Genomic DNA, 10,636 nt, shown 5'->3' on the forward strand with positions numbered 1-10,636 from the left:
TTTACGAAAGCTAATAAACAAGTTGAATGACAATGGATAATGGGTGAAGAATTTAATGCTTTACAACGTGCGCTGGAAATTGGGTTCTTGTTCCTCCTGAACCTCACTTGGATATTTTGACAAATAAATTGGTGTGTCACGTATCAAGCACAAAGTCTGATGGCTCTATTGATCAACCAGTTTAAGCTTAGGCTCTTGTGGCTAATGGTTTTTACTTTTTATCAATAGGAACGCGTTGATTATAATGAAACATTTAAGTCTAGTGGTAAAACATTCAATTATTCATCTTATTATTCCTCTTGCTGTTAGTTTTGGACGGTCTACTCGTAATTTAGATGTTCAAAATACTTTTCTTCATGGTTATGTATGTGTAAGGATGTTTATATATATGCCCCAACCATGTGGTTTTGTGGACTCTCAATCCTACTTTTGTCGGTTATGGTGTTTTTTTGTATGGACTTAAACAAACACTGAGAGCATGATTTTCATGTTTTTATCATATTTGGAAGAATTGGATTTTCTCACTCTACAAATAGTTCTCTTTCACTACACATGTAATGGTAAACCATTAATTATTAATAATGGTGAGTTGGTGACCCTTTGCCAGATCCTATGAAGCGTGGTTGGTGCTCTTCATAAGGAAAAACTTATAAGGGAAAATGTTTCAAAAATGACTTAAATTTTGACCCATGTGTCAATTCATGATGCATATTATGAGTTGTATCAATGTGTCTTCTTAACTTTAATTTTGAAAGCCAATTTGCCCATTTTGTTAGTTCAGTTACATTTTTTTGTCCAGAAAAGGGCCACGTGTGTGAAGTGGTTTGACTTTTATAGATTTATATTACAATTGAAATAATGAATTTACCTCTAAGAGGAAATTACAGATTTAGACAGTTATTTTATACCTAATTCAATTTTGGTCCACAATCTTTTTTAAGTTCTATTTTGGTCAACTAATTGTTACACTTATTCAATAAATGTCTAAATTTGTTTTCTCAATAAAGGTATGCATTTCTTCTTTACAACTATATAAATAGCATTCAAATTGGAGTTCTAAAACTCATGATAATTGACCCCAAAGTAGGGTACCCAAAATTGCCAATTTTTCAAACTTTACCAAATCTTAATTCTCTTAGATTCTAATACTCCAAATTTATTTTTATGACTAAAAAATAATGAAATATAACTTATAATTCAATTATAATTGAAGAAAACACAACCCAAAAGATTTAAAATCACAAATCTGGACCTTTATTGAACAAATGAAACAATTAGTAGACCAAAACAGAATTTAAAAAAGATCGTGTACCAAAATTGAACTAGATATAAAATAAGTTGACCAAATCTGTAATTTCCTCTGCCTCTGCCTCTAAATAAGCGATAATGTGCATGGCAAGTGGAGAGACGGGTTCCTCTCCTCCTGGCTTGACATAGCATGTCTTAACCATTTTTTCTTTCATCGTCCTCTTAATTATTTCTTTTGGTTATCTACTTAATATTAAATGGTAAAGATTTTTATATTCAAGAAACTTCCTTTCTGACTACGTTAGCAATTTCTCCCTTTTTTCTCTGATAAGTTCTTTGAAAGAGATTTTATGTTCGACAGAGAGATTACGATGGCTTATGGGGTCGGTATTGCTGACTTAATGATGGAAACCCAGAAATATATGCTACAGTATGTTTGAAATGTAGGCATTTCATATGCGAAATTGCGAATCAGTTGTTATTCACATAGATTTTAGATTTTTTTTTTTTTTGGTAAAAATAGATTTTAGATTTTTAACTCTAGTAATTAATGAAAAAGTATGCACAAATCCTTTTCTGACTTGGTAATTATCTAGAGCAAGTCCTGCTGAGTCCCACACTCAACAAATAAAACACAATATCATCAATAATATTATAATTAATCTTGCTCATGCAAAAATATTATAATACTAGAGTCATGGAATTTATTTTCCAAATATTAGTCACTAAATAATGCCATAGCTGACATGTCAATCTGTTGTTAGAAATGCCCTAGAAATATCTAAATTCAAAATGAATCTAGATATGAAAATTAAAATATTGTCACATCATTTAAATTCAAAATTCTGAGCGTTATTTCGTGTTTCTAGAACTACTTGATTAAGCTACAACATAAGACATAAATTACAATTTGGAAGGAAATAAATGAAAAGAAAATTTGAATCACACCAAATTCAGACTATATCGACCACATATCCAACGAGTGCATCCCACTTAAATAATTTGGATCCCAATTTTATTAGTAATGTGGTCTACAATAAACTTAGTGTAGCTTTTGCTTTTTGGGTTCCAAATCAGCCAAGCTCCAAAGAAATTCATTCATTCACAAGGTGAAAAAGTGTAACTCTTATCTTACATTCATAAAAAATTCATCCATGGATAGGCAAATATGCATCGAGCAAACTGCACGGCACTCTCTCTACAAGCAAGATATATTGCTTAAAGTGACTCAGTTAGAAATGTACTGTATTTAATAGCTAGCATCATGTACTGTAGTTTTCTTCATTCTCATTGGAAACTTTTTTAAAGAGGAAATTTCTTACACGCTGCAGTTGCCCTCGGATCAGATATCTGAATTTGCATTTCTTCACAACATGCCATTTTTCTTTGAGTGAGAAAATTGTGAATAAGGAAAGAGCAAAGGCTAAAGAAACCCCACTAACAAGGAACAGGCCACGAAAGCTGTTGAGGGTAAGAGTATTGGGATTGCTCGTTCTGTCCTCAAAGGTAAGAGTTGTTTTACTATGATGAAACCAGGCCTCTTCCATCTGTAAAAGCCTTCCTGTTTCTCTCAAAATTACAATTTGCCTTGACATGTCATGGACCAGTTTGGAACCTTTAGGGAAAACCTGAAAACAAAAGTATACTTGAGTTATTCGTTTTTGCTAAAAGGTCATAGTTAATTTATTGCTAAAAGTGTACTTGCACGTTAATTATTGAAGAAAAAAAAAGGCTCCTGCAAGTAATAAGAATTATAATACTTCCTTCTAGTTCAGTGATATTATGATATCTATGTTCCTGAATACATGAATGCATGTAATTAACTTTTTGGTAGGTTACTTACAAAGCCAAAACCACTGGTAGTAGACTCAGTTTTAATCATTGAGTAGTCAGCAGAGTAGTTTGAAAGGAAGATCTTAATGTATGGAACCTCATCAATGATAGCAGAAACCCCACCATGCTTACTTCCTCTTGATAAAGCATCAGCATATTCTTCAACTGAATTATATTGTCTAATCCCTTTGAAACCCAAGTTCTCTACAGCTCCCGAGGTGACTAATGAACCAGATTGGTAACCTATATAGTTACCTCTTGAGTTCAACTCTATCTGTTTAACCGTCATCATTGCTGCTAAAGTTGCAGTGTAACTGGATGTCAAGATAAGCGCAACAAACACCCATATGATCACTACAAACTTTGACAAATTGTTTAACAACTTCTCACCTGCAACACAAAACAACTTTTCCAAATCATAAACCTTGTGGTTAACTTGAATTCTGTCATTCATCTGAATTATGGATGTAAGGTCATTTGAGTGAATGCAAGGTCAGCCTAATATAGACTAAGTGAACAAAGAATCACTTTGACATACGACAATTTAAAAACACTCCAATAACTTAAAGTACGAAAGCTCCCCTGTGTTTTTCTATCAAAAATCCCAAGGTTACCAGATGATAGGCAAGGATGAAAAAATCGCCAATATCGGCTAAATATCGGCCGAGATATCGGCTTTTTCAGTTGTCGATATTTAAATGGTATGTAAGATATATCGCGGATATATTGGCAAAGTCTGCAAGCTCTCGTACGTCTATGTTACTCTGTTGCGTGTTCTTCAAAGTGCCATGGCTGTCGCTGCTCTAACATCCCTCCTCACTCCTCCAACTTCAGTGCTTCACCTAAGAGACCTAATTTGAATTAAAGAAAACAGATGACAGAGGCTGGATTTTTGTGGAAAATCCCATAATCCCAAAATTTTGGGTGAAAGATGGGGAATTTTCAAAAAGACATCCTTTTGGGATTTAAGAATTAAGCATTTTGGGTTTAGCGTTTAGGGTTTAGTATTTAGGATTTATATTGGAAAGATAATTTATAGAAGTCTAAAATGACATTAGTTTTAGACATTAGCAGAAGATCAACACCAAAAACATCAATATAAGATTCGAACTCAATTTTCAGCGGCACGGTTGTAAATTTTGTTGTTAAAAATAGCATCTTTAATCCTACATGGCTACTAATTTATGATGTTGGACCGCATCCTACTGTTAAAAGTCAAAGGGATGCAACGATTTAAATTCTCTGTTGTTGCTTGTTTCAATCCTAGCCATGTATTACAAATTCAAGGGTTATAAATCCATGTACATGACCCATACATACCTAAAAAGTGTTATGAATCCATTTCCTCTTTTGCTCACACACCCTTGAAAGTATAACACACAATTAAGATTAAACGTCAAGCAAAACAAGCAGAGAAAAACAAGTAGAGGATCCGGATCCAGCTGCATCTAAAATAATCAACACAAAATGGACCAGAATCCAATTATCCTTGTAATAAAAAATATATTTGTAAGGCTATTACTTCTCATATCTCTGTTAATTATTCAGAAACTAATGAGATTAATTAATTATGTGTCCTTTTGGGATACTCAACTTTGTTTGATAGTCATACTTAATTTAACAATCTGTTAGAAATTAGTATGATATAGATTTAAGTCATTAACTTTGTTCCATATTCAAAATCTTGCACATAAGGAAACAATAACTTATACGAATTAACTTCCGAACAAGAACTTACAAAAGATTGAGTTGAGCATTCACTTAGTAGGAAGTTCTCTTTTTAGTCACAGCAGGAAAGATTTTACAATTAGAAGAAGTGAATAGAGCACTTACTATAAGCAAAAATAAGTGTTGAGAAGGAGAACCAGAATATTGTTCCAATTTGCTGCCATGGTGAGCCCTGGAATTCATGGTTAATAGGACGCTCGATTATCCACACTACTAAACCCATTAGGATAAAGCAACCAGAACTTGTTATCCAAAGATCTGCTGAAAGAGGTTTCAAGAAAATCCACATGTTTTCCTTTTCATTTCGGATTAGCGTTCCCACACCCATGTCAGTATATGGTACTGTAAAATCAACATATAAAGATCTGTTCGATGTGATTGATGTATCTCCAACAACAGCATCGTATTTCTAGTTTATCCACGCCCCAATTAATGGAAAGGAAAACCAAAAATTAAATTAGAGGTTTCTATAATAAGAAGTAATTGACAGCGAAAGATTAATCACTAAAATATAATATACATATATATATATATGTGTAAAAAAAGAAACTATTTGTTTGCGTCACAAACTACCAAGATTTAAACTTTATAAAAGCATTAAAATTCTAGTTACTACTAACTTAGTTAAACTCCAAGAGTTTTGGATGAACTAATATCAACAAAACATATATTATTTTTACGGGGAGATGAATTAAACATTCCACGTACCAACCAGAAAAATTAATGTGGTACTTACTATATTTGATTTGAGTAGTTAAGAGTACAAGGTATCTCAATCCTAGTGTCTATAATAAAATAAATACCGGTAAGTGGTAACTATATATTGATTAATTTGTTGATCTACTACTATTCTCAAATGTTTAGCTAGCTATGATGTGTCCCAACAATTGTTTCAGTAATCTTTCTCATGTATAGGCCTCTTTCTACAATTAACAAGACACCCTCAAAAATTTTAAAAATTTGGAATATTGCAGTTGCACACTTGCACATGATCTTTCGCTGCAATATCATGTTAGGTTTTTCTTGCAGATCCTAACAGCTTAAGGCATTTATAATATAGGTTTAATCTATCAAATATGAGCCAAAAATTACTTATATTCTAGCAGATATCATTTTGCATGTGATTTCTAACCAAGCATACCTGAAGATAAACCTGGTCAACAAGATCATTAATATACTTTCCCGCCGAAGATCCATTGGCAAATGGAATAAACTCATAATCCACTTTATACGGCAATCGTCTAATTGCAGCTTCAAATACGTCTATACAGAAGCCAGTGACATTTGTTGTATTGGTTTGAAGATCACGGTCCACATGCACAAGCTCCTTGAACCCTTCTTTCAGAGGAACACCAACTCTTAGTTTTATTTCACTTAATTTCTTCTTGGAACCTTTCATGATGATTGACGAACCTCCAGGCCATATGATTGTTTCCATATCTTTGGCGGAAAGTAAATTTCTACTGTTCTTAAGTGGCTGTGACTCTTTTGTGATATTTCCTTCGCAAGGCCAAAAATATCCAACCCTTCTCTCTCCTTTTCCTATCACATTTACTACCTCAAATGCTTCTGAAATAAGTTTCCCATTTAGATACTGAATTTCACCACTTAAACCTTTAAATCTACTTTGCAATATCTCTCTAAGAAGCACAACTCCATGTTTGGAGGATCCAAAATCATTTAGACCCGTTAGGTTCAATCTGACGTCATGCTTCCTACTTGTAAAATATTTATTTCTTGTCCTCTCAAATGCATCTGCTAGAGCCCAAATAGCATCATGCGCCCAGATTCCATCTGCACTTAACTCCCTTACTTCCATATTGAGCTCCTCAATGTAAAATTTCCTTCTCAGTCTTGAAGTAAGATTGTGAAGGCTCCTTGATGCTGGAATATAAGACTTTAATCCCAAAACTCCTTGCATTGACTCAATCACAGATGAATCCATGGAATGCAAGAAATTCATGCTAGTTGATGTAACAATCCAAGCGTACCCTTCACTCACCATTCCTAACTTTTTTGCATTTAAAAAAAGGCGAGGCAGGAGCATATGTGACATATGCACAACAAATACTGTAGTCTTCAATGTCATGAGCTTTTGGAGCTCTTCAATGATCTGTTCATTTGTTGAGGAGGCATCAATGGAACTTTTATATGCAATAGAGACATTTTTCTCTAGGAAGGAAATGATCAAAGATGGAATGATGCCACTCCCATATTCTGTGCTCTCATATAGAAGGATAACATCCCTCCATTTGAACATTCCAATAAGGGCACTGATTCCTGTAACCTGAGAAGTCTCATCCTGTGTGATCTCAACAAAGAAAGGATACCTGTTGGTGAGAGGAGAGGATGGACTAGGTTGAGAAAGAGACATTACAGGGACTTCAGCATCTTCTCCTAATTCTGCCAATAGGTTCGCTTCCATTCTTGTTTGTGCACCAATTATTGCTTCAACTTTGACGTTATCCAAAAGATTAAGGGCTGCATTCGGTAAACAAGTAGAGTTTAAGCTGCTTAGAATTTTGGTAGGGCGAATTAATGATTCTTGGTACAGTTAATAAGAACATGAGAACAGGTGTATTTCAGGACAGTAACTCTCTGTTTGTAGTTGAAAAAAGCATAATGAAATTCAGAGTATTTTTCCCATTTTCATATTATTCGATCTGGACAGTCCCGTTCATCTAAGGGACAAATTTTGAGCACCAGTAAGCACCTATTGCACTCAATGGTTGGATTTAATACAATGAGCCAATGTGTTATTAATTTAGCAGTTATAAATTCAATCCAATCGTGATAATTCACTGTCCCTCACAGTTGTTCAAAATTTGTCCCTAATCTGAACAACTCTATATTCCAGAAACTAATTAAGGGTCATTTGGTAACATTCTTGTTTCAGTTTTTATTCTTGTTTCTAATTAAAGAAACAGAAGGAAAAATGAGAAGAAAGTGAGAAGAGTGGCGATAGATGTGAAGGAGAGAAGAGAAAAAATATACAGTTTCAGAAAGTTTTTATTTTGATCTTTTGTTTTATGTATTCTCCCTAATTTCTTCATCACCTCTCTTATCTCTCATCTCTCATCTCCCTTTTTCATTTCTCCCATGTCTTTTCCCTCTACCTCTTTTTTTTTTGACCCGGTTTTCCCTCTACCTCTTTAACTAAAACAAGAAACATAAAAACTGAAAACCAAAAGAAAAAACATTACCATACAGGCTCCAATGCAATAATTGTGATGATAACTACTTAAAATTAGAATAACATATATCACTAAAAGTCTGAAGAGCTAGTGAAGATATGTTTAAAACCCAAAGTACTGTACATGGTAAATTTTATAGAGCGTATCATAGTTAAGAATAGCTTACCAGCTGATAAAGCCTGTAGAGGTTTTCCATTGGAATCCCTACTGTGGAGTACTATTCTTGTGCTGTAGTTATTATGCAGATGGTAAAAATCAGACAAGGCCATAGAAATGCAGCCAAGAACAATCTTACCTTCCCTTGATCCCATATCAAGAATCACACCAACATGAACCTCTTCCACAGTAACAGGACTATCGTGATGCATTTTTTCATCAATTTCAGCAGACAAGTGAATCAGGAGGCAAAACAAAGTCACAAAGGAGAGGCAGAGGATGGTTTGCTTCTTCCCTTGAAACTTCATATATATATATATATATATATATATATATATATATATATATATGACCTACTGTAATGTTGCTCCTTTCTCGTTTAGCATGCACCTCAGTATCGTCTTGCTTATACATATATGCTTCATATTTATACAAATTACATAAGATGCTATATGAACAATGACCACTGCAAGTCAAGATTTCTTATATTCTTCCCCTATTTCTGGGGAACAGGTTGACCAATCATATTGCTGGTATAGCTAGAATATGACAAACAAATAAAATACGCAAGCATGTTGCCTGCGTTTAGATTTTATTTTACAGTACTACTAGTCACCAAATTTGTATCTTATTTACTATAAATAAATGAGGTTCAAATTGAACCCAAACTTGACTAAATGAAACCCATAATTGGGGGACCAAATGTCCTAAATTTATCCGCTGCTTGGTTTTGCTTGAGCAAATCCTACACATAGTTGGGTACCTTTTCGCCTGTTCCCCTGTTAGAAGGCCTAAGATTCTAGTGATTGCAAGACGCATTTGTGTGGCTCAGAGTCTATGAAAGTTATCCAGAAAAAAAAAGTCAATAAGAAAATAATAAATCTAAAAGTTTGATTGACAATATCAAAAATCAATAACATATCCAACAGTTAACGACTAGATTGAGGAAGATCAGTACCTTTCAACCTCTGAATGAGAATTGAGAAGGCTCAAATAAAAAATTAAAGAAAATTACTGACAGATACATATATGCGCTTACTGTCTTTTCATCTCAGCTTCCTCGAACGTTGCAGTTTTCAACCAATCGATTTGTCGACCAAAGAATTTGTCTGCGACTGGAGAATATATGCGCTTACTGTCTTTTCATCTCGAACCTTGCAGTTTTCAACCAATCGATTTGGCGACCAAAGAATTTATCTGTGACTGTAGTGCAGTAACACTTCTGGTGTATATGACTGCCATGTTCCCCTAGCTATTTTCCACTTGGTTTTTAAGATTTTCTTTTTTGTTTGGATTGATTAATTGGTGTTTATTCGAGTGTGTATAAGTAATTTAGTATGTTTTATGAGATTAAAAAGTTTTAAGATTCAAAATTTTGAGTTTTTTGTTAAGAATATATATTGTAACTGCATTGTGAAAAAATTATATAATTATAATGCTCTGCTCATTGATTGGAGATCGATCATGTAAACCTCCCATCTATGAACATGATTTATGTTCTTAAAGTTCAAAAATTTATGTATACAAGGTTATTAGGATTCTAAAAGTGTATTAAGACCTTATTAGTCATTAACTCCAGATTTATAATGCTTTTTAAGTGCATGAAATAGTTACATGTGAGTGGGCGTTAAAGTCATGTATATCATATAGTTGTTATACTTAGAGCTTTTTATGAACTTAATTTATGCATAGTAATTGGACTAAAGTAAGAAGTCCTGCTTTATAAAAAGAATCGATAAGTAGTTGACATTAATTGATGTGAGAGTAAGACACTCATAAATTTTGGAGGGATTAGAATGAAGAAATTTCAATGAACATGTCGCATTCGATCAATCACCATCTGATTAGAGCGAATTACCCTGCGACAAGCAAAAGGAAACACAACACCCTTGAATTTTCTTTCGAGTCTTTATGTGGTACTCGTAACTCTATCTTCTCTAGCTAGTTAGATTCCATAAAATTGCATTCAATATACAAGTTAAATGGATGATGATTAAGGCCTCCAACTTGACTTTACCGGTCTATATACAAGTAGAATGATCCAAAGGCTTCCCCTCAAATTGACCGCCCAACTTGACTTTTTTTCTTCCTACAAAAACATTGACCAGTATGGGCAGCTACCTTCTGTACTATCCATGGCCCTACCAACTGGGAGATGTTCGAGCGGAAGTCCCATGGGGTGACCACAGAAAAGTGCTAAGGCAGATTTCAGGTTAGCCCGGGTTTAAGGTCCAAGCTACTGAGGTAACATATACCACATACCGCGGGAACATTTGGGCCTCGCTCAATCAGCATATGAGCCCACTATGGTCGGTATCCATATGAATATATGAACATCATAGTCTATATATCGTTTAGTTCACACACCTTGTAGTTCTTCTCAGCATTAACTTGTATAAACAATATTTAATTTGAATGATTCAAAGCTAGCTTCCCATCAAATTAAGACCCTGAGCATCAGTAAACATAAAATACTA

The 10,636-nt window shown here is 34.1% G+C and overlaps 1 protein-coding gene across 2 annotated transcripts; it reads right to left on the minus strand.

Moving 5' to 3' along the window:
• Positions 1 to 2,241: 2,241 nt before the first annotated feature.
• Positions 2,242 to 9,367, minus strand: LOC147291147 (glutamate receptor 1.2-like). Of its 2 annotated transcripts, XM_086237714.1 has the most exons (6): positions 9,199 to 9,367; positions 8,170 to 8,994; positions 5,951 to 7,290; positions 4,915 to 5,218; positions 3,092 to 3,471; positions 2,242 to 2,876 (listed from the first exon to the last, which is right to left on the minus strand). In XM_086237714.1, the coding sequence occupies exons 2-6, from the start codon at positions 8,465 to 8,467 to the stop codon at positions 2,511 to 2,513; spliced, it is 2,688 nt and encodes an 895-aa protein (XP_086093840.1). In that variant the 5' UTR covers positions 8,468 to 8,994; positions 9,199 to 9,367; the 3' UTR covers positions 2,242 to 2,510. The 2 variants fall into 2 exon arrangements, with proteins under 2 accessions (XP_086093840.1, XP_086093841.1); XM_086237715.1 differs by having other exon boundaries at positions 4,915 to 4,981; positions 8,170 to 9,367.
• Positions 9,368 to 10,636: the final 1,269 nt, after the last annotated feature.

This window comes from Dryas octopetala, chromosome 3, assembly GCF_963921425.1.
Source record: "Dryas octopetala chromosome 3, drDryOcto1.1, whole genome shotgun sequence".
NCBI lineage: Eukaryota > Viridiplantae > Streptophyta > Magnoliopsida > Rosales > Rosaceae > Dryas > Dryas octopetala.

What these genes read in the sequence shown, in the direction of transcription:
- LOC147291147 (XM_086237714.1), bottom strand. Translation starts at nt 8,467, where the DNA reads ATGAAGTTTCAAGGGAAGAAGCAAACCATCCTCTGCCTCTCCTTTGTG. An exon ending in AACACTTATTTTTGCTTATA is followed by an intron (nt 3,472 to 4,914) that starts GTAAGTGCTCTA and finishes TTTGTGTTGCAG; the next exon opens with GTGAGAAGTTGTTAAACAAT. An exon ending in CTACCAGTGGTTTTGGCTTT is followed by an intron (nt 2,877 to 3,091) that starts GTAAGTAACCTA and finishes TTTTGTTTTCAG; the next exon opens with GTTTTCCCTAAAGGTTCCAA.